This window comes from Podarcis muralis, chromosome 2 (genome assembly GCF_964188315.1).
Source record: "Podarcis muralis chromosome 2, rPodMur119.hap1.1, whole genome shotgun sequence".
NCBI lineage: Eukaryota > Metazoa > Chordata > Lepidosauria > Squamata > Lacertidae > Podarcis > Podarcis muralis.
Window position 1 is genome coordinate 105059338 of NC_135656.1, and position 24075 is coordinate 105083412.

The following is a 24075-nucleotide window of genomic DNA, read 5'->3' on the forward strand; positions in this document are numbered from 1 at the left end:
TCTACCAATGAGTTCTGGTGCAATCAATGAGTTCAAGTCCCAACACACTTTGAGGGACACAGCTAGACATGAGTATTTGTAGAAGAAGAAGAGGAGTTTGGATTTGATATCCCGCTTTATCACTACCCGAAGGAGTCTCAAAGCAGCTAACATTCTCCTTTCCCTTCCTCCCCCACAACAAACACTCTGAGAGGTGAATGAGGCTGAGAGACTTCAGAGAAGTGTGACTGGCCCAAGGTCACCCAGCAGCTGCATGTGGAGGAGCGGAGACGTGAACCAGGTTCACCAGATTACGAGTCTACCACTCCTAACCACTACACCACACTGGCACTGGCAACAGCTGCCAAGAATATAGGGCCGGCCCCACAGAATTGCAAAAGCAGTGCATCTCCCCAATCCACATAGCAACCCAGTCAGATGGGCGGGGCACAAATAACAAGATTATCGTTATTAAAATGAAAACTTCCGAAATGAGGAAGAGAAAATGAAGAGGCTGTTGACTGGTCTGATCTGTCCTTGGCTCAGTGGATGCAACAGTAGCCCCTTGGCAGGAACTCCTAGGACTGGACTGCTGGAGCAGAAGAAAGAGGGATCAAATGACAGTGCCATGGTCTCTGCCTGGTAAATAAAAGTTGCAAGGTAAAGGAACGCCATGGAAAACAAAAGGCTTGGCTGAATGGGAAAAAAACAACAACGCGCAAAAGTTGTCTTGAAAACCTCTGCATAAACGAACTGAATCAAGGAAGGCCAAGTTCCACAGCTCCATGTGCTGCACTGCTGAAAAGGACGAGAAAGGAAAAGGATCAGCCCGACGAGAGAGCACATTGAAATCAAGATTCAGAACTGGTTGTGCTTCCCCGGAGGGGCCCAGCTCACATCTACGGAGCATCCGCCTTTTAGCAACAGGACTGATATCAAGACGAGACATGCATCTGCATGGAAGTACCTGTGATGGCTGAAAAAAGGGGAAAGTTCGCAGTCATCCCTGTGCATTGTGAAAGGCATATCTGCATCCCATGCGCTCTGGGGGTGTTTGGGTGGGAAGAGTCAGCTTGCACTGCCAGGCACCAGCATGTTCTCGCTAGGGAGAAGGCCTATAAGGAACTGTCACACTGAGTTAGACCGCTGGACCTAGCTAGCCTGGTACGATCAAATCAGTAATGGTCCTTGTGGGTCTTCTGGGAGAGAGGCCTTGCCCAGGCCGGTGACTATCATTTCAGGATGCCGGAAGTCCGAACCGGAGGCATCGGGTTATGCACAGCTCAGCCCCTCCCAACGCGTCGTTCTCAGCACACTTACAGGGAACTGTTAGGGAGCTCATCCGGGAAGCTGAGAGGGAGGGAGGAGTCTGCTTGCTCCTGTATACTGCCATTCCCCGTTACCATCTGCCAGCTGCCAAAGTCTGTAGAGATGGAGGATCCAGGCAGAGAATGGTCTGCAGATCTGGGGCAGAGAGAGGGAGAGAGAGAAAGAAAGAAAGAAAGAGAAAGAGAGAAAGAGGAGACGATGCAAGTCAGTGGCTTTGTTCAGCAGAACGTCCCTTTTGCTCAAGCCCTTGTTGGTCTCCTGACCCTTTGAGTTTACACTGCCATCATCATCATCTCAAGAATGGCATTGAGGGTGTACGGCTTACGGCAGGCCTTTCTAAAGCGAGAAGGAAGAAGATGCTGAGCTTGTTAAGGAGGGCGAAAGCGCTGAATCGCTGTGGCGGGCAAACCAGCGGTTAATGTCATGCAGGAGCTGCAAAAGCCAAGAATCGTCTTGCCAAGAGAGCCCAAAAACCCTGGTGCTGTTCCCAAAGGTGCGGTCGTCATGCAGGCCCAATGGAAGTTTGCGGAGGGCATGGAGCGGCGCAAGAGGGAAGGGTGGCAGAGCATCCTATTTGCATGCAGAAGGTCCCTGATTCGATTCCCAACGGCATCTCCGGGGGGGCTGGGGGCTGGGAGAGACCCCCCACCTGAAACCTTGGAGAGCTGCTGCTGGTCAGTGCAGGAAGTAGCAAGAAGGATGGATGGGGGATCTGACTCAGTACGAAGCAACTTCCTAAGGTTCCTATGAGATTTGTGCTTCCGGGAGGAACTTCTACTTGTCCCCCGGCCCTTCCAGCCAGTGGAGTGCTCAGATCCTGACACGGCATCCCCGGTTTTCTTTTCCTGGAAGGTGAGAGGCAGCGTGGGACCACAACGGCCGTGAGTTGGTAGAAAGCAAGAAAGCAGCAGTAGCGCTTAATCGAAGAAAGCGGCCCAGAGGGCAGCAGAGCGGAGAGACAGAGAGGAGATCCCCAGCGGATTGCAGAGCAGAAACCGTGCAGCAGTCCCGTTCTCGTCCTCCTTCCAAAGGCAAGCCTTTCAGCCCCTGGCCACGTCCTTCCTCCACGGTCCCAGAATGCTTAGCTGGCGGCCCAGGAGTGACACACGGCGCTAAGCGTTAAGCAATACGACAAGCTGGCCGATTTGGAAGAAATGAATCCGATGGGAGCAAGGAAGCATCAGCTGCGAGGCGGCAAGCCCAGTTCACAAGGAAGCCCTTTATTTTTATTTTAAAGAGGCCCTTCAGGCAAACCGCTTTCAGTCGGAGCACCAGCAGCTGCTGGCATTTTGCAGAAGCGTTAGGCCCGCTCTTACCTGAAAAGGTCATTTCAATGTACGGGGAATAATCCAGATTTCCAGTTTGGGGGAGAAAGGCACAATGCTGTAGGGTTAAACAGACTTCCACTTTTGGCGCTGTTCCCTATCACCACCCCTCTCTCTGTCCCCAAAAGTCACTGCTTGGAGAACAAGGAAAGGCGAATAAAAAGGGATTTGCTCTCCGGTTTCTTGCAAGAACGGGCTCATCAACCGACTGGGCACAATAGGTCACTGGGCCCTTGGCAAAAGAGGATGCTCTTCCACACAAATTTATTTACACCCTGCCCTTTTCAGCCACAAAGTCTCCAAAGCGTCTTACAATCCAGCATTTTTTAAAGAAAGCAAATCTCAGCTTTTATGACCAACCGTCTAGGCTTGTGCAAGGGTTGTGGGATAACGCTGTCTCTCATGAGTTTAGGAAAGGTGAAGAGCAGCTGTGCTGGGTCATGCCAAAGCATCAACTATGCTAGTACAGTGGTACCTCTGGTTACGTACTTACCGTATTTTTCACCCTATAGGACACACTTTTTCCCCTCAATGAAGGGGAAATGTGTGTGCGTCCTATGGGGCGAATGCAGGCTTTCCCTGAAGCCTGGAGAGCGAGAGGCGTCGGTGCGCACCGACCCCTCGCGCTCTCCAGGCTCCAGGAAGCTATCCGCAAGCCTTGCACGCCCGGGGGGGGGGAGTTTCCCCCGGGCGCGCAAGGCTTGCAGGCGGCAGTCTGTAGCGCGGAGCACGGGGTGCCCTTCGGAGGACGCCCCGTGCTTCACGCAGGTGTCGGCAAGCCTTGCGCGCCCGGGGGAACTCCCCCCTGGCGCGCATGGCTTGCGGGCGGTAGCCGGCAGCGCGGAGCATGGGGCGCCCTCCGGAGGATGCGACGTGCTTCACGCAGGTGTCCGCAAGCCTTGCGCGCCCGGGGGGGAGATCCCCCCGGCGCGCAAGGCTTACGGGCGGCAGTCTGCAGCGCGGAGCACGGGGCGCCCTTCGGAGGACGCCCCGTGCTTCACGCAGGTGTCGGCAAGCCTTGCGCGCCCGGGGGAACTCCCCCCTGGCGCGCATGGATTGCGGGCGGTAGCCGGCAGCGCGGAGCACGGGGCACCCTTCGGAGGACGCCCCATGCTTCGCGCAGGTGTCGGCAAGCCTTGCGCACGGGGGCAACTGAAGCAGAGCGCCCCTCGCGCCGGGCAGACATCGGCCAGCCCCACAAGCTCGGGGGACAGTGGGGAGGCCAGCGCCGCTATCCCACTGTTCCCCGACCTGGTTTTTTTTTTTGGGGGGGGGGAAATAAAGGAAAATTTTTTTCCTTTATTTCCCCCCCCCAAAAGCAGGTGCGTCCTATGGGACGGAGCGTCCTATGGGACGAAAAATACGGTAATTCGTTCTGAAGGTCCGTTCTTAACCTGAAACTGTTCTTAACCTGAAGCACCACTTTAGCTAATAGGGCCTCCCGCTGCTGCCGCTGCGCAATTTCTGTTCTCATCCTGAAGCAAAGTTCTTAACCCGAGGTACTATTTCTGGGTTAGCGGAGTCTGTAACCTGAAGCGTTTGCAACCTGAAGCGTACGTAACCTGAGGTACCACTGTATCACTCTTCCCACGGTGGCCAATCAGAAGCAGGACATGAAGACAATTACTTCCTCCTCCTTCTGGTGCCCAGGGACGTACAAAATACTCTGAACGTGGAAGTTCTAGACAGCCACCCTGACTAGACGGTGGCCGTCAATCAACTGCTGGCGGCTCCCGTTCCAAACGCCTGTACATGCCAAGCAAAGAGACTCGCTGGCTCCTCTTTCCCTTCTCCCGACAACTTTGGCGGCGAAGCGGATTCCCATCAGAGAAACGCGTCAGAAATAAAGACAAAACTGACTCCTTCATTGCAGTCCCCGGCTGTCTTACTGCAGAGGGATCCACAGGTGCGCTCATAGCATTCTGAAGCAAAGAGGGTTTTTTTGGGTGGGGGTGGAGAAAAGGACGAATACCCAGACGCCTACTGGCTCTTAGCTTTGAAGCCGTTTATAGCAAGAGTTCCAAAAAGCAGGGCAGGACTTGAAAAGGGAGGCAGCCGGCAAGTTTCGCTTACAAGGATGCGGAAGCAAGGAGAAGCATCCATGTGGGGGGGATTAGTAGTACAAGGAAAGGGGTGGGGGGAAAGGAAGAGATTTATCTCTTAGGATCAAGCATTGGTGATTCCTCGAAGCAACTCCCACAGAGACTTCCTTCAACGCGGTCACAGCCATCATTTCCCCACCTTTGACGATGGATGTCTGGAGGGCAACATGGCTGGGCCCATCTGTCGGCGTTTCTCAGCTGCTATTCCTGCATTGCAGGAAGTTGAACTAGAACAGGCATGTCCAACAGGTCGATCGCTATCTCCTGGTCGATCGCGGTATTATTTTAAGTGATGGCTGTTGTGCTCCTTACCAATTCCCCCCCAAAACGGTAAACAACTCTGGGCACTCCCCCCCCCCCCAAAAAAGCACAACAACTCTGGGTCATACTTCCCAAAAGAAGCTCAACAATTCTGGTCACTCTCCCCTAAAAACAGCTCAACAACTCTTGGCAATGACATTGGGTATATCACTGCCAGTTTTTTTTTAATACAGGGAGTAGATTGCAGTCTCTTGGGAGTTGGACGTGCCTGGACTAGACGGCGCTTTTGAGTTCTTTCAAACTCTACAATTCTATTTTAATTCTTTATTATATAATTTCCATACCATGCTGGATCATGGGACACTTTACAATATATAAAAATCTATACAGTGGTACCTCAGGTTAAGAACTTAATTCGTCTGGAGGTGTGTTCTTAACCTGAAACTGTTCTTAACCTGAGGTGCCACTTTAGCTAATGGGGCCTCCCACTGCCACCGCGTGATTTCTGTTCTCATCCTGAAGTAAAGTTCTTAACCCGAGGTACTATTTCTGGGTTAGCGGAGTCTGTAACCTGAAGCGTCCGTAAGCAGAAGCAGATGTAACCCGAGGTACCACTGTATTCTTCTATTAAAGCCTTTGTGTGAACAGAAGAAAGGGCTTAGAGCAAATGGCCGAAGAAGGGGAGAAAAAAGAATATTCTTCATGACTGCTAGGACATTAACATTGTGAATGTGGGGATAAGGGGCTGCAGAGAGACAAAGTTGAGAGGCCACAGATCCCCACAGTGGAGTGCAGAAGGTAGAGAGACCTTACACAGGGCTAGCTGGCAGGAAAGACTGCTCTAGCAGAGAGGAATTGCCCTGTAACAAGAGAATGTGAGGCGCCAAAGATTGTCTTAGTGCGGTGAAAGAAGGAAGCTCAAGGCAGAGCAGCAGTGGCAGCAAGACTTATTAGAATGTCGGGTAGAGAGAATGTGACTCAGGAACTCTTGGCCTCGAGTCTAAATTAACCTCAACACATACTGCTCTGGGTGGATCATGTTTCCAGAGATTTGGGGAGTCTGGCCTTCTTGTATACTCTGGCAAAGCTCACGCAACTCGGCTCACCAATGAAGTGGCCGGACCAGGGATTGGAAATCGGTAGGAAGCCAGCTGCCAAGAGCCGAGTGCAGGAAGGAGAGAAACGCCGGTTGCTTGGTCAGCAAAGCAGAAGGGGAAGAGGGAAGCCAGAAATAGAGAGAGAACTGGAATGGCCACAGAAGCACAAAGCCAGCCACGAAGTTTGCAGACACAGCCAGAGAGGATTCAAAGCCAAGGGATTACCCAATAACTCTGCAATTTCAACCACCTGTGGGGTACAGATGATAGACTCTACTAGTTGATTTACAGTCCATTTTCTGCTTCTGTTTTTTAAAAAGCAAGTTTCCAGCTCCTCAGTGCATCAGAGAAGAATGGAGAAAAATGTGATTTGGGCAGGGTGCCCATCAGTTTCTGCGCCTACTCCTTGAAATACATGCCCCCCTGCCTTGCTCTCTTGCTACCTCTTTCTTCAAAGCTGCACAAAAGCCCATCTCCTGCAAACTTCCACTGTGAAAACTAAACAATTTTTCCAAGTGTACATGATTGACACGACTGATGCAAGCATAGTGCTGTAGTCACGTTGGGTCACTGAATAAGTTACATTTTAAATGCAGAGAGAACCTCCGTAAATCTGGCGATTTTAGGAGAGATTTTTGTTTATGACAAACTATGAGAGACAGAGAGAGAGAGAGAGAGAGAGGAAGGAAGGAAGGAAGGAAGGAAGGAAGGAAGGAAGGAAGGAAGGAAGGAAGGAACCAGTGACATTATCTGGGAGCAGAGGATAAAACAGTCGTGAAGAGTTGTGAACGGCACCAGCAGAGCTCTGTGAAGACTATTAAATCCCTTGGATGCCAGCATGCCAGAGTGCCTAAAACATTTTTTGTGTGAAAGGCCCTTCTTGCATGGCTTGCATGAAGGAGGTCTCAGGTTGAAGGACTGCAAAAGTGTCGGGAGCTGGAGTCAGGAGCAGGTTAGCAATATATTTATTCAAAGAAACCAAAACAGCGCAGGAGGCCTAGTGAACCCAGCAACTGTTCCCAGGAGGTCTTGACCCCAATGAGGCCTCCTCTTCTGCCTCTTGGCCCCCTCCTCTCCAGCCTCTGCTTCTGCCTCCGATTCTGGACTGCTCTCTGCCCCAGACTCCTCCTGATCACTAAGCCCTGTTGCCTCTTCAGCTTCCAACGCTTCCTCCTTTTCTCCCTCTAGCCACGCATCATCATCATCCCACCACCAACCGCCTGGCTCTGAGCCTTCTTCCCCTGGGGGGTTCCCCAGCTGGCGCATCTATATCCAGCTCCTCTGTATCCAGCCAGCCCATGACACAAGTTCAGGAGGAGCTACTTCTATCCAAGGCACTGGAAAGCCACTGCCCATCGTGGTGGACCAGGACAACCTACGAGGAACCCTTTCCAGCTGCTGTAGAACTAAAATACCCATCAGCCTCAGCCAGAGGGCCAATGGGAATTGTAGTCCGACACCAGCTAGAGGGCACCAGGTTGGGGAAGCCTGAAGCAGACAACGCCGTTGGCGTTGTCAACACAAAAGTAGCTTTATCTATCCGAAGAGTAACTCATCCTCTTCTGCTGGGGAGAATGTTCCGGAAACTCTCCAGCTCTAATCCTTTCACCCTGGCAAGCGGAGCTCTCCAGCCTTCATCCCACACGACCTTATTAGAGTTTCAAGTCCAGTCTTCCGCCAAGAACAGACACTAGAGCGCCGATACAGAGGATTAATTTGGCTTATGATCTTTGGACAAAGCAGAAAGCCAAGAGAACAACAATAAAGGGAGGGCTGGGAGGCGAGATGGCAAGACTAGCCAGCACTTCAAACCATGGATTCATCTTCCCTTTCTACTCCAGACTCATGCTGGACAAAAAAGACCTCAGTGATGTGCTCGAGTACAGCTGATCTAAGGACGAGAACAGCAGAGGGACTAACAAGCCAATTAACTGCAAAGAGGCTCACTGGCAGGGCAATAAGAATCTTTTAATACCAGGGACCCAATTGGTGGTGAAATCTTTTTCAAAAAAATTGTTTTAGCAAGTAGTGCCGTCTCTCTGAAATGTATGTGCTGCTGTGGCTCTACAGCATGGGTAGGCAAACTAAAGCCCGGGGGCTGGATCCGGCCCAGTCGCCTTCTAAATCCGACCGGCGGGCAGTCTGGGAATCAGCGTGTTTTTACATGAGTAGAATGTGTGCTTTTATTTAAAATGCATCTCTGGGTTATTTGTGGGGCATAGGAATTCATTCACACACACCCCAATATAGCCCGCCCCCCCCAAGGTCTGAGGGACAGTGGACCGGCCCCCTGCTGAAAAAGTTTGCTGACCCCTACTCTACAGTCAACCTCACGAGCTGTGTCAGAATTATGGTATTTCTGCTAGTGTTTCTGTTAACTAAAGCAGGAGTGGCCAGTGCGGTTTTGCACCCCTGGATGTTCTGGCTGGACTCCAACTCCCATGATCCTCGGCCGCATTGGCTGGGGCTCATGGGAGCTGGAGTCCATTAGCAATTGGATCGGAACATGTTGGCTATCCCTGAGCTCAGGAAACAGAATGACTTGTTTGCTCCTACTGCCCTTGCAATCTTCTTGTGTCGCCAGGCGGCAACCCATACGTAAACCTTCCCAGACGCCTCTGCTTCCCTGATTCACCTACGCTCTCTTCCTCACACAGATGAAAAATCGCTGCCTTTTCCTGGGGTGATGGAGTCAAGTAGAACTCAACTACTTTGATGCTGAATCAGAACAGGGTTGGCGACTGAATCAGATAAGTCCTGGAGATGCAAAGAGGTTGAGGGAACGTTCCTTCACATGTGGCGGACTTGTAAAAGGGTAAAAGAATGTTGGGAAATAATCCATAATGAATTGAAAAAAATGTTTAAACGTTCTTTCCCCCCCAAAAAACAGAGTCCTTTTGGTTGGGGATAATTCAGACTGAAATTCCCAGGTGTCAAAAAAGGTTCTTTATGTATGCTGCTACTGCGGCCTGTGTTTCGTTAGCCCAAAAATGGAAAACGAGCGAAGTCCCAACCAAAGAAGAACGGCAACTTAAGCTTGGCAGAATATGCTCAGCTTGCAGACTTAACACATAGAATAAGAGAACAAGAAGAACATACTTTTAGAGAAGATTGGAAAATGTTTATTGACTATATGGGGGGAAACTGTGTAGACATGAAAAAAATTGGCAGCATTAAGATAAATTCAACAGTGTAAATAAGTTTTGATGGATGCAATAATGGAATACTGAATGGTTTAGTTTTGTAAAAGATGCAGGGATGTGAGATACGTAAAATGAACCATGGAAAGAGAAGAAGGGAAGTCACTGATATTTTAAGGATGTTAAAGCGAGTACTTTAAATTGTAAAACAGAAAATCTAATAAAAATTATATATATAAAGCAGAGTCGGCGATGCTTCATTAGCAGCACAGGTAGAAAGCACAAGGGACCAAACTCCAGAAATCCACCAAGCCGAGAAATATTTACTGGGACCGCCCCAGTAAATGGGTTGGGCTGGGAATATCCTGCATCTGAAACCCTGGAGAGCTGTCCATGTGGACAATAATAAGCTAGATGGGCCTCTGTCTGACTCTGTATAAGGCAGCTTCCTTGGAAGTCAGCCCCTTGGAAGGAAAAGTAGGATCGAGGCGAGGCAAAACAGACAGGGAGAGTCTTGCTGCTGCCCATTCCACTAGCAGGAAGAACGTTCAGATCTGCTGGGTCTTCGAGCAGCCCAGATTCTTTCAAGCTCCAGCTCCGGAGAAAGGGCTTCGTTTAATTAGGTCACTCCTCTCCACTGCACCACCCTTCCCTCCCAGGAAGAGCTATATAGGTTTCTGACAGCTCTGGCTTCTCTTTCTTCACATCCGTCACTCAAGCCAGCTAGGAACGGGGGTGGGAGAGAACCTAATATCCACAAATACCACCAACCTGTGGTGGCCTAAGAATGGAATTCTGGCTTTGGTGCAGGGTTCAGTTTGGGCTTAGTTTTTGAATCAGCTCTGCATGTGATGCTATGACTATGCCTTACCCCTCTGTACCCTATACTGGCTGCTCTAACTGGCAGCAGAGATCATGGCCACTGGTCCCATCACCTCCTGGCAAATAGAAGGGGAAGAAATGGAGGCAGTGAGAGATTTTACTTTCTTGGGCTCCATGATCACTGCAGATGGTGACAGCAGCCACGAAATTAAAAGACGCCTGCTTCTTGGGAGAAAAGCAATGACAAACCTAGACAGCATCTTAAAAAGTAGAGATATCACCTTGCCAACAAAGGTCCGTATAGTTAAAGTAATGGTTTTCCCAGTAGTGATGTATTGAAGTGAGAGCTGGACCTTAAAGAAGGCTGATCGCCGAAGAATTGATGCTTTTGAATTCTGGTGGAGGAGGAGACTCTTGAGAGTCCCATGGACTGCAAGAAGATCAAACCTATCCATTCTGAAGGAAATCTGTCCTGAGTGCTGACTGGAAGGAGGCTCCTGTCCTGAAGCTGAGGCTCCAATACTTTGGCCACCTCATGAGATGAGAAGACTCCCTGGAAAAGACCCTGATGTTGGGAAAGATGGAGGGCACAAGGAGAAGGGGATGACAGAGGACGAGATGGTTGGACAGTGTTCTCGAAGCTCCCAGCATGAGTCTGACCAAACTGTGGGAGACAGTGGAAGACAGGAGTGCCTGGCGTGCTCTGGTCCAGGGGGCCACGAAGAGTCGGACACGACTAAACGACTAAACAACAACAACAATTGGCAGCAGCTCAGCAAGCTCTCAGGTAGAGGGTTCCTAAGAAGTGCAGTTCTGTCTACACTCCATGACAGCAGCTTTCCAGGATTTCACCCCACAAGGGATGTTCAAAAGCTCTAAACCTCATGCTTCACAGCTTGGGCCTTCTCTTCCAGAGTTGAGCCCTGGCTTGAGGCCAGCCCCATAGCTTAAAACAGCCTCCCCCAGCCTGGTACCCTCCAGGGGTTGTTGGCCTGCAACTCCCTCACTACTGAGCATGCTGACTGTGGGTGCTGGGATCTGTAAAAAAGGTAAAGGTAAAGGACCCCTGGACGGTTAAGTCCAGTCAAAGGCGACTATGGGGCTGCAGTGCTCATCTAGCTTTCAGGCCAAGGGAGCCAGCATTTGTCCACAGACAGGTTTCCCGGTCATGTGGCCAGCATGACTAAGCCGCTTCTGGAGCAACGGAACATCGTGGTAGAAACCAGAGCGCACAGAAACGCCGTTTACCTTCCTGCTGCAGCGATACCTATTTATCTACTTGCACTGGTATGCTTTCGAACTGCAAGGTTGGCAGGAGCTGGGACAGAGCAACGGGAGCTCACCCCATCGTGGGAATTCGAACCGCTGACCTTCTGATCAGCAAGCCCAAGAGGCTCCCTGGTTTAGACCACAGTGCCACCAGCGTCCCTGCTGGGATTTGTAGTCCAACAATGGCCGGAGGGCACCAGGTTGGGGAAAATTTACCCACTAATTAGATCCTTGATACTGAAAGGTTCTCACTGTCCTGCCGGTGGACCTCTTTACAGTAATGAGCTTGTTAGTCAATCTCATGCTCTCTTCCTTAGATCAGCTGTCCAATGTAGAAGCAGCAAATATAACCAGCAGCCTCAGCTATATGCATATCCATACCATAATACTACCTCCAATGAAGAAAAGGAGAACGTGGCAACAGGGGAAGATTTACATCTCCAAAGAATCTCCGCTTTCATTTAAGGGGGGAAACTAAATTCTTAGGACTGGCAAAAGTGCACTTGGAAAAAAGTGGGCAAGCAACACTGCCCAAAATTTATGAACTCAAGAGCTCCCTCTGAGATTCTCTGTGGTTTGCACTGTGCAACCCCAGCTCCTAACAATTTTTAAAATTATTGTTGTTATGTATTAACTTTATGTGCTGCCCTTCATCTGAGGATCACAGGGTGGTTTACAGTACAAACACGGAATTAAATTCTGCATTAAAAATAAGCCGAATAAATTTGCAAAAAAATAAAATAAAAAATCCCCTTGGTGCAATTCACACAGTCCTCCATGCAGTTGTACAGACTGCAAATTCCAGCTTTCCTTGGTGGTGCTAAAGGTAAAGGGACCCCTGACCATTAGGTCCAGTCGTGGCCGACTCTGGGGTTGCGGCGCTCATCTCGCTTTATTGGCCGAGGGAGCCGGCGCACAGCTTCTGGGTCATGTGGCCAGCATGACTAAGCCACTTCTGGTGAACCAGAGCAGTGCACGGAAACTCCATTTACCTTCCCGCCGGAGCGGTACCTATTTATCTACTTGCACTTTGACGTGCTTTCTAACTGCTAGGTTGGCAGGAGCAGAGACCGAGCAACGGGAGCTCACCCTGTCACGGGGATTCGAACTGCTGACCTTCTGATTGGCAAGCCCTAGGCTCTGTGGTTTAACCCACAGCGCCACCTGCGTCCCTTTGTTGGTGGTAGTGGTGGGGAAATCTGGATCGTCCAGGCACAGAACCTTTGCTCACTTGCTTGGTACGGCGCTTCCCCCACGACTGCCGCCACCTTTGGGCTGGCGGTTGCCTGTTTGCGCCTGCCTGCTTTAATCAGCTGCCTGCAAAAAGCAGACATGGCGTTAAGGAGCACTCCCAGGACATAAATATTTAACCATAAAGACCAGAAAGCTAATAATTACTCTATTAACAGCAGCTGGATGGCAGGAGATCTTTGTGCAGGGCCCAGAAGCACAGCCGGCAAGTGAGCGACGCACTTGGCAGCCGGCAGCACTCTGCTTCAGCCATGCCTGTTTGCTGTCACATTAGAGCATTTACCGGCCTGACCCAGGGTAATAATTACAGGGCCATTAAGGCCAAGAGCCAGGACGCTTGCGTGCAAGGAGAAGGGTATTTGCTCACAGCACACAGCAGCAGCAGCAGCTTCCTCCACAACCTCAATCAGTGGAAACCAGCAGATCATCGGGATGACATCATGGGCTTCCCCTGATCATAGAGAAGTGCTGGGATAGAAGAACTCAAGAGCCCGTGGGGACTCTGATCATAGAGAAGTGCTGGGATAGAAGAACTCAAGAGCCCGTGGGGACAATGGCCCGTCCAGTCCAGCGTCCTGTTCTCACAGTGGCCAGTCAGATGCCGGAGGGAAACCAGGAAGTAGGATTCAAGCACAAGAACTCCTCCCGTGGTTTCCAGCAAGCACTGCTGCCTCCAACTGTGGAAACAGAGCACAGCCATTACAGCCAGCAGCCCTCGACAGCCCTCTCCTCCCTGAATGAGTCTAATCCTCTTTGAAAGCCACCCAAGTTGGGGGCCCGTCGCTGCCTCTGGTGGGAGGGAGTTCCACAGGTTAACTACGCGCTGCATAAAGAAGCTCTTGTTTTCAGGTGTCCCGAACCTTCCAACGCTCTAGTTAACTCTGCGAAATAGATGCACGGGAACAGAGGCCGGGTTCAGCTGCCAAAAGGCAGACCTAGAGGACTAGCTCCCTTGTTCCCTGGTATCATTCAACTGCAGGTTCAGTGGCTGAAGAACCGCCTCGCACACATACAAGGGAAACGAGGAAGTACAGAACCACAGCATCTCGAAGCTCTGTGGGAAGCTCCAACCCCACCCCGACACCTCTTCCCGTGCTCACTTGCCGGCCGGGAGCAGTTGCCGCTGTGCTTTATGCATTTTGACAAAGCTGTCTCCAGACCCAGAGCTGCTCGGCGGATCTGAGCGCATTGTGCCAGCTTTGTTTAATGGGTTTAGCAAAAGCGCATTCAGGCGCGGCTTAGCCAGTTTGCTAAGCCACATTACTGTCCTGCGCGCATCTTACACGGCGTTAATCCCGCCGCCTGCGGACACCCAGGAATGCTTCCGCAGAGGAGGGGGCCACACCTCGCTCCCAAGGCAAACGGGAACAGTGGAACAGACTCTGCTCCCCAGGGCCCATTTTGCACAGCCTAGCCGATCGTAATAAGAAGGTGCAAGAAGGTGCAATCCTGCCTTCAAGCGTTTGCCTGAAGCTCCCAAGATTCTTTCCTCACGGTACCAGACTACCCCAGCTTTTCTGCAGAACGTTTTGAGATTAGCTGCCTTCATGTGCAATATTAACACAACGGAGATAAGTATCCATGTGTGGGGGGGGGGGACGAGACACATACAGCTTCCCCCATTAAAATGTGGCACAGGCCGGTAAATACGTTGCTGCAGCGCATTTCATTTGTTAATGGGGCACATGCTGATTAGATTGAGACGACAGGGGGCGGTCGCTCAAACGGGTGGTCTAGCAGGCAAGCTCCTTGGCTGCCCTCGCACGGGACAGGTGGGAGAGGCCTGATCGGACCCTCCAGGCGTTTGAGGCTTCCTTGGCCCTGTTGTTAAGAAAGCAGACAAACCCCCACAGGGCAATACTGAGCGATGCCCTTTCCTTCCGCTCAGTCACAGCTTCAGGCAATCGGGAGTGCAAGGATGCGTGCGCTTGCCAGCTTAACTACCAATATGCCTATTTGGCTTCAATTAAGCTTCCCTGATCCAGTCTGCGGAGACAGACAACCGCGGGGGTTTCCTTCTGCCTGGCCTGCCAGTTTGCCCAGGCACTGGCAGGCTCCCCTCTCCCTGTCTTGGGGAAGGGAAGGGAACAACCCCCCCCCCGGCTTCCCTTCCTTCTCCCAAGCTAGCATGCGCTGCGCTCCTCTCACGCCCTCCTCCTACTCCCAGCGGCCTCAGCGTGACTTGCCCTGCGTGCCTCCTGCCTGTCAGTGCGCTCGGGAAGTGGCAGGTAGCCACTTAAGTTACCTATTGTAGTAGCTGCTGGCCCACCGGAATGCCCCGCTTCCTCCGCTGCGGCAAACGCTAAGTGCTTTGTTGCCATGGCCACGGGTCCAGAAGATCTGAAAGCCACGCACAGCCATCTCCTTCCTCCCGGTTGGCAAGGCTCTGTGCCGGCCCCTCAGCCGAGATGGCATAGCTAAGCCTGCCAGCGTGGCAGGGCCCCCAAGTGCTGCCATGGAACTTTCAAGAGCGTGGTTACCTTGCCCGCAGCTCTCCCCAAAATAAATCTGCAACAGCAGAGCTGCTGGGCCTGAGGAGCCACACGCTCCCAGGATAAGACCCTTGTAACGCCAAACACACACACACACATAACAATGTCATCACCCTATGGGAGAAGGGGGCTGGGTCCTCCCTGGCAAGCAGCCCCCAAAGCAGAAGACACTGGAACATGCCTTTTCCAGAGCAAAAGGAGAAGGAGGAGGAGACCACAGCTCAGAGGCACAGTGCAAGTTTTGCATGCAGAGGGGGCCCCAGGTTTATTCCCTGGCAGTTGTAGCCTTAGCTGTTGTTGGGATCTGCCTGTCTCGAGAGGAGATGGAGTGCACGGCCCAAACTACGATGCTGGCAACAGAGCAGCCTCTGCAAATACCACCACAATTTAAATTATGCAGAGGGAATAAATTCAACAGCCAGGCCACACCACGGACAGGATGGCAGGGGAAAACGATACCATCCTGTACTCAGGGAAGATAGTTACAGGTAGGCCACCGTGTTGGTCTGCCATAGTCGAAACGAAATAAAAGAATTCCTTCCAGTAGCACCTTAGAGACCAGCTAAGTTTGTTATTGGTATGAGCTTTCGTGTGCATGCACACTTCTTCAGACACCAAGTGTACATGCACACGAAAGCTCATACCAATAACAAACTTAGCTGGTCTCTAAGGTGCTACCGGAAGGAATTTTTAAATTTTGTTCAGGGAAGATACAAAACCAAGGTATAGTCTCCAAGGCAGGGTGGATATGGGAGGGCAAGGTTTGGCGGCACCATCTCATTTGAAATACAACATACAATTAGACCTAAGGGTAAAAATCTCGAAGTCAGACAATTGCACAAGTGACAAAGCGCGAACGGTGCTGGAGGAAGATCAGCCAACCGCACACCTGAATTAAGGGGGGGGGGGGAAGGCTTTGCAGCGCTGCCAAAGATAGTTGGAGATAAATTTCTGTAAGTACATTAATTTCCTGAATTGGGTGCCATCGCGAAAAGATATCACCTGCCTGCGGGCACAAGCCACCTTCCTCCTCAAATGGAAGGGGCACGAGAAAAGTCTCCTCTTACACCAATGGACAGAACGGCAGACAGCTCTAGAGCAACTCTGGCTGCAGCCGAGGGTGGGGTAGGGGAGAAAGCGAGCAGAGAGCATTCCCGAAATTTGAAACACTACTCTGAAACATTTAGCATTATCTCACTTGTATGCTATCTAGATTTCAGCTTTGTGGTTTTCTTTGCTATGCGCTTTCAGTTCCTATACCCAATTCCTTACTTGCTACAGATTGAGAGTATGTGTGTGATCTGTTTTGGTTCAGATCTATAGTTCTTAAATCTTCTATGCTTTTCATCTCTCTGCCTTTCCAAACTCATGTTCCTTGACAAGAACTGCATTTGATTTGAGCCAGTTTTAGTTTCTTATTGCAATCAATACCTTGACATTTTTAGAAAAGCACTTCAGATAGTTCAAGACTTGCCTGGTTAATGACTCAAGAGGCCTCTGGTTGGCTTAAGGGTTGGAAGTAACACTCCAGGGCTTCAAGCCACAGGAGAGAATCTTTTATATGTTTAAAATAAGCACATTGCTTTTCCCCATTTACTGACGGGATCTGCAGTTTCCCCCCAATATTTTGCTATTAATACATATGTCGAGGCTAACGAATGCACACCAAATTCACCCTCTTTCGTTGGAAGTATGTACCGTATTTTTTGCTCTATAAGACTCACTTTTTCCTTCCTAAAAAGTAAGGGGAAATGTGTGTGCGTCTTATGGAGCGAATGCAGGCTGCACAGCTATCCCAGAAGCCGGAACAGCAAGAGGGATTGCTGCTTTCACTGCGCAGCGATCCCTCTTGCTGTTCTGGCTTCTGAGATTCAGAATATTTTTTTTCTTGTTTTCCTCCTCCAAAAACTACCGTATTTTTCGCACCATAGGACGCACTTTTTCCCCTCCAAAAATGAAGGGGAAATGTGTGTGCGTCCTATGGTGCGAATGCAGGCTTTCGCTGAAGCCTGGAGAGTGAGAGGGGTCGGTGCGCACCGACCCCTCACGCTCTCCAGGCTTCGCGTTCCCGCTGCTTGCAGAGACTTGCCTGCATGCTGAAGCCTGCGCGCGCTGAGCTCAGCACGTCCAGGCTTCGCGGACCTCTCCGCAAGCAGCGGGAGTGTTCCCGCTGCTTGCAGAGACTTGCCTGCATGCTGAAGCCTGCGCGCGCTGAGCTCAGCACGTCCAGGCTTCGCGGACCTCTCCGCAAGCAGCGGGAGCGTTCCCGCTGCTTGCAGAGACTTGCCTGCATGCTGAAGCCTGCGCGCGCTGAGCTCAGCACGTCCAGGCTTCGCGGACCTCTCCGCAAGCAGCGGGAGCGTTCCCGCTGCTTGCAGAGACTTGCCTGCATGCTGAAGCCTGCGCGCGCTGAGCTCAGCACGTCCAGGCTTCGCGGACCTCTCCGCAAGCAGCGGGAGCGTTCCCGCTGCTTGCAGAGACTTGCCTGCATGCTGAAGCCTGCGCGCGCTGAGCTCAGCACGTCCAGGCTTCGCGGACCTCTCCGCAAGCAGCGGGAGCGTTCCCGCTGCTTGCAGAGACTTGCCTGCATGCTGAAGCCTGCGCGCGCTGAGCTCAGCACGTCCAGGCTTCGCGGACCTCTCCGCAAGCAGCGGGAGTGTTCCCGCTGCTTGCAGAGACTTGCCTGCATGCTGAAGCCTGCGCACGCTGAGCTCAGCACGTCCAGGCTTCGCGGACCTCTCCGCAAGCAGCGGGAGCGTTCCCGCTGCTTGCAGAGACTTGCCTGCATGCTGAAGCCTGCGCGCGCTGAGCTCAGCACGTCCAGGCTTCGCGGACCTCTCCGCAAGCAGTGGGAGCGCTCCCGCTGCTTGCGGAGACTTGCCTGCATGCTGAAGCCTGCGCACGCTCAGCTCAGCACGTCCAGGCTTCGCGCACCTCTCAGCAAGCAGCGGGAGCGCTCCCACCACTTGCAGAGAGCTGCCTGTTTGGGGGCTGGGGTCGGCGGAAGCTCGAGCTTCCCCCAGCCCCGCGCCTGGGGGGGAAATAATTTTTTCCCCTTTATTTCCCCCCCAAAAAACTGGGTGCGCCCTATGGTCCGGTGCGCCCTATGGTGCAAAAAATACGGTAGGTGCATCTTGTGGTCTGGTGCATCTTATAGAGCGAATAATACGGTACTTTAAAAGAAAAAATCACGGCGCCCATCGTTGACTCATAAATGACAATTTGATCGATTTCCCTTGCAATTTAGCCCCCCAAAATCTTTTCATTTTCATTTCCTCTAAATACTACTAAATCTGACGTAACACCGACTACATCTCCAGCATAAGGCGGTTGGTAACCTGTACATCTTTTCAAGTTCAACAGAGCAACAGCTAGACCATGTAGTTCCTAAAACACTGCAGATCCTGGTCCCAGAACAATTTCACGTGGCACTAACCAATTGTTGCCTTCTTCCCAGACTCCCTACCCACCCAAACGTGCTCAAGCACTTAAAACAAATCTTTACGACGGGTTTGTTCAACACCGCAGGAGAGGAAGAAGAGAGACACAATTTACAGAGTCGAATTTGGAGCAGTTGTTCAATAATTTTGCATCGAGCCATACCTGCATGATACCGAAAGCTTCCTTCAGGCGGCCCAACTTCTCTTGCCCACGGATGGCGTGGCACCTTCTTCCCCAAGCCCCCAATTCCAGCATTCATGGGCACAGCCCCCTGCTAGCCATGCCTACGCTTTAACACAGTCCTCTAGCATCCCTTTCGAAAGCAAGATGCAGAGAAAGTACCAGAGTGCCTCTGGGTGCTTTTACATAAACAGGGCACTTTGCTAGGCCAAATGCATGATCTAAAGCCTGGAAGCAGAACCTCTGGCATTGCCAAAAATGTCAACACACTCTCTTCTTTCAGAATTAAAGATTCTAGAGCTCATGGACCAAAACTGTGGGCAGTGGGAAATCCCTAAAGCCGTAAAAGGGCTAAGCAGGAATTTTTAGGGATATCTGGCTCGACCTAGTACAGTGGTACCTCTGGTTAAGAACTTAATTCGTTCCGGAGGTCTGTTCTTAACCTGAAACTGTTCTTAACCTGAGGTACCACTTTAGCTAATGGGGCCTCCTGCTGCCACCGTGTGATTTCTGTTCTCATCCTGAAGCAAAGTTCTTAACCCGAGGTACTATTTCTGGGTTAGCAGAGTCTGTAACCTGAAGCGCCTGTAACCCGAGGTACCACTGTACTGCTTCTTGTGCAGCCAGTACAACCCAGTGAAGTTTCTTGACCCCATCCAGCCTAAAAGGCTGCCATCCCCCAAACTCAGTGCTTTTCTTCCTCTCCTCATTCTGCTAAGTCGGCACCGGGCCCAGAACTGAGGCAGCAGGAGCAGACATCTCAGGTGGCAGAATCCGGGTGGAACTAAAGAGCAGCAAATTGCCACTTTAATTATATTTTTACCGCAAGGGGAAGGGCAGTGGGTGCTTTTTCCTTGCGGCGGCACTTGGCGGAAAGTTCCCAAACTGCTGCCTGAGAAGGAAATTTGGGTACATTTGCATGATCGATTCCTTCCTAACGCCCGGTTTTTCTAAAAGGGGGAAAGGAGGGTTTCTTTCATGGGCAGCTGCTAGAATGCTGCCGCCATCGCTTCTCCTGCAGACCATAGCCAATGTCGTGCGCAGCTTGGCAACCTGCCCCCCCCCCCCACTCTCCAAAGTGATAGAAGCCTCACTCCATCTCTCACCTGGCTTTGGGCACTTCCAGAGGACTGCTGCCCAGCCTTGAGAAGTTCTCCGAGTGGTTGGAAGAGGAGGAGCTGGAGGACTTGGCTTCGAGCACGCCCTGGACGGGCAGCCGTTCCTCGGACGGTTGCGGCCGACCCCACAGGACTGTCTGTGGGGAGGAGGCGCAGTTTTTCCTCCTGCAAAAAATTAAAATTAAAATAGTAGTACAGAAAAAATAAGGAAACGCACCTACTTGGGCTGCAAGTTCCAAGCCAAGTGGGGAAGAAGAAGAAGAAGAGTTTGGATTTGATATCCCGCCTTTCCCTCCCTTTAAGGAGTCTCCAAGCGGCTCACATTCTCCTTTCCCTTCCTCCCCCACAACAAACACTCTGTGAGGTGAGTGAGGCTGAGAGACTTCAGAGAAGTGTGACTGGCCCAAGGTCACCCGGCAGCTGCATGTGGAGGAGCGGGGAAGCGAACCCGGTTCCCCAGATTACAAGACTACCTCTCTTAACCACTACACCACACTGGAAGTCTAGGCCGCCTCAAGGCAGGTTCCTCCTTGCCTCCTAACTGCTCCACTCCCTCGCCACCAAAAAGGCTTGCAGGGAGGTCAGGCCAAAGGTTTACAAGGTACTCCCCTGGACTCTCAAAATGCTCAGACCATTAACTGGAGCTCAGCATCCTTTCCAAAGAGAACAGCAGCCGGGGGGGGGGGGGGTTGCCCATTCCCATAATCGTGGATCTTTTTTCTTTTTTAAAAAAATAATAATCTATACAACAAGAAAAAGAGATAAAAAATACATATAACACATTTCTATTCCACCTCTCTGTTAGAAATGGCTCACGGTAGCTAACAATAGGTTAATCTACTGAACTTTTGGAGTTACACTGTCGTAAAAAAAATATAGAAAGCCCAGAATACAAAGGGACAATCACCCTCTGGCAACACAGCAAATCACAATCAGAACAGGAGCTGAAAGCTATTCATACCATAAAAGCCTTATTAGAAGATTTTTAGCCGTCAGGTGAAAGACTGCTGAAGAGGGCATTTACATAGCGCTCTACAGCCCACAGAGTCGCTATTATTCCCATTTCGCAGATGGGAAGGGTACGCCCAAGAGAACAATGATAAGCCTAAAGTCAGCACAGCGAGTTTATGGCTGGGGCAAGATCTGAACCAGGAAACTTTCCAGCTCACCTCCCCTGCTCTGCTACTACAGCAGCTCTCTCGGGGACAGACCCCAAGCACTTCCAGCAGCTGCCTATTCTGCAGTTCTTAATTCAGGTTCCCAAGACAATGGGGCTTTGCTGCTGCTGCTGCTATGGAGATTCACTCTTTTGATTTCCAAGCGCCTGCTATTGTGAAGCAAAGCTTGGATCCAGAGCTGAGAAGGGCGAGATAGACCCAAACTTGACTGGGATAAGCTTGCACTGAGTGACAGGTGCCATTTCTGCTCTCTGAACATTTCCATGACGTCTATCACCCGCACGACCTAAAAACACCAGGACTTTAACCTTTAACCTTTCCCCCTCCTCCCTTTGTATTCTGGGCTTTCATATTCATCGTTCCCTCACCTTCTATCATTCAAGCCCTTCCAAAAATACAGTGGTACCTCGGGGTAAGAACTTAATTCGTACCGGAGGTCCGTTCTTAACCTGAAACTGTTCTTAGCCTGAGGTACCACTTTAGCTAATGGGGCCTCCTGCTGCTGCCGTGCGATTTCTGTTCTCATCCTGAAGCAAAGTTCTTAACCTGAGGTACTATTTCTGAGTTAGCGGAGTCTGTAACCTGAAGCGTCTGTAACCTGAAGCGTCTGTAACCCGAGGTACCACTGTACTGAAATTCTGAGTACAGGCTACATTTTGGAAGCAAGCTAAAGAGCACGCAGCAAATACTAATCTTTGCAGAACTGATTCTCAGCAGAGAAAAAAGATTGGGGGGGGGGAGGGGGACAGACACACGCTTAAGAGCAGAATTGTGAAAAAAAATTGCTCTCTCTTCCATCTCGTTCTGCTTTCCCAGGTGTTACCATGCAGCCTTGCGAGCCATCTCCCCACTGCCAAGGAGAGTTGCCAGGAATTCCTTGCCCCAAAGGGTGCATTCACAAAGGGTTTCCTATGTCTAATGTAGATGTTGCTAGGATTAAGCATTTAGGTGAATCAGGAAGGTGGGCTGCAGCCATTGCACAGCGGCACCTTCTCCCCAGCTGCTGTGATTCCAGGAACACCTGCAGGCTGCCTTTAGCTATGGCCAGATTTGCACAAATAATAATTAAAAAACCACGCCTCTCGATTGCAGACACACATAGCCCTGGAAGAGCTATAGGGCTGCTCGTGTCCAAGGGGAGGTTTGGTGCAAGCCAGCCCTTAGCAGCTGGGAGACCTGAACCTTCCACAGCCGTTCCCTCTCCCTGCTGCTGCCCCAATGCTTTCTGTTTCCCTCGCTGCCTGCTGAGCGATTATCAGAGGCCTGGCTTATTACCCCTTGCTGCGCACGTTAATAAGGGCTCTCCTGAAACCCCAGGATTTCCTCGCAAGACCCTCGGCGACTCAGAGCGGCGAGGCAGCGGGGCCAGGCTTTCGAGAGCCTTTATGCGCTCCCTTGCCTTGTGATTGCTGCATTGTGCGCGGGCACAAGGCTGCGACTTAATGAAGTGCCTAATAACACAGCCACAGGCACTCAAGCAGGCAGGCAGAGAAGAGAGGCAATTAAAAAAAGAGAGAGGCTTTTAAAAACAGGACAGGGCTCCCCGCAGCTTCCGCAACCGTCCCAGCTTTTGTGAGGGGGGTGGGGAGCACGCGGGGGGAAAGAGAGAGAGAGGCCCAGAACTGGCAGCTAAAAATGGGCCTCCTTGCATGGAAGAGATTCGATTTTCTCCCTTGCACGCAAGAAGAACCCTGCAGGATCCGGCCATCTAGCCCAGCATCATGTTCTCGCAGTGGCCAGCCTGTAGGAAACCTGCAAGCGGGATGCAAGCACAAAGGCACTCTCCCCGCATCCTGCGCTTTCCAGCAACTGACATCCAGGAGGGCCGGTGCCTCTGATTGTGGAGACAGAGCGTACTATGGTTTGCGCCAAACCGCCTACATAGCCGATGTCTTATGCCAAACTTCTCCAACCAGGCACCCTCCAGATGATGTTGAGTTCCAAGTCAGCGTGGCCATGCTGCTGCAAGGGATGATGGGACTTGTAGTCCCAACACCTGGAGGGACCCATGTTGGAGACAGCGACCCAAAGGAGCCACGGCCCTTTTCACAAATACATATCTGGGTTAAAAGCGGGTCGCGGGAAAGAGGAGACCGAATAAGCCAAGGTCCCTTTCAAGTCTACAATTCCTGGGCTGAGTACCAACTTCCTCCTTGTCAGCAGCTGGAGTCAGGTGTAAAGGTAAAGATAAAGGTACCCCTGACCATTAGGTCCAGTCGTGACCGACTCTGGGGTTGTGGCGCTCATCTCCCTTTATTGGCCAAGGGAGCCGGCGTACAGCTTCCGGGTCATGTGGCCAGCATGACAAAGCCGCTTCTGGCGAACCAGAGCAGCGCACGGAAACGCCGTTTACCTTCCCGCCGGAGCGGTACCTATTTATCTACTTCCACTTTGACGTGCTTTCGAACTGCTAGGTTGGCAGAAGCAGGGACCAAGCAACGGGAGCTCACCCCGTTGTGGGGATTCGAACCGCCACCTTCTGATTGGCAAGCCCTAGGCTCTGTGGTTTAAACCCACAGCACCACCCGCGTCCCGGAGTCAAGTGTAGGTCACTGATAAAAACCCACGATGTCAATAAGTTAACTCTTTATTCGAAGAACCCAAAACAGTGCAGGCCTAGTGATCCCAGCAACTCTTCCCCGCAGGTCTTGCCCCAATGAGGCAGGTGCAAGGACTCAAAGTCTCTGCCTTTCCACGGCTGCCTAAGTCTCCAGGGTTTTTGACAAGCAATCGGAGACTGTGCCTGTGCACAACCAATCTCTCCTCTGCTCTTTTCATTTCTCTGTGTGTTCTGGGAGACCAGGAGGGAGGGGGAGCTGGTTCCAGCAGCAGCAGCAGCAGCAGCAGCAGCAGCAGCAGCAGCAGCAGCAGCAGCAGCAGCAGCAGCAGGAGACTCCCTGTATTCTTCTGCAGCCGGCCTCCTTCCTCTCCAGCTTCTGAACCAGGACTGCTCTCTGTCCCATCTTCCTCCTGCTCACTAAACCCTGTTGCCTCTCCAGCTTCCGATGCCTCCTCCTCCCAAGTCTGCTCCCTCTTCTCCCTCTGGCCACTCGTCGTCGTACCACCACCAATCCCCTGGCTCTGAGCCTTC

General features: G+C 51.5%; 1 protein-coding gene across 3 annotated transcripts in view; it reads right to left on the reverse strand.

The window, feature by feature from the left end:
- MTMR14 (myotubularin related protein 14) overlaps window positions 1-24075 on the reverse strand; it is a 91121-nt gene that overhangs the window by 9820 nt on the left and 57226 nt on the right. The window contains exons 17-18 of one of the 3 annotated variants that reach the window (XM_028719717.2): window positions 19795-19971; window positions 1300-1443 (exon numbers count right to left, since the gene is read on the reverse strand). The exons of 1 other annotated variant lie outside the window; for it this stretch is intronic. In XM_028719717.2, coding sequence (XP_028575550.2) covers window positions 1300-1443; window positions 19795-19971 — 321 coding nt within the window. The remainder of the gene's footprint in view (window positions 1-1299; window positions 1444-19794; window positions 19972-24075) is intronic. One more of the 3 variants, XM_028719718.2, reaches the window with a different exon arrangement.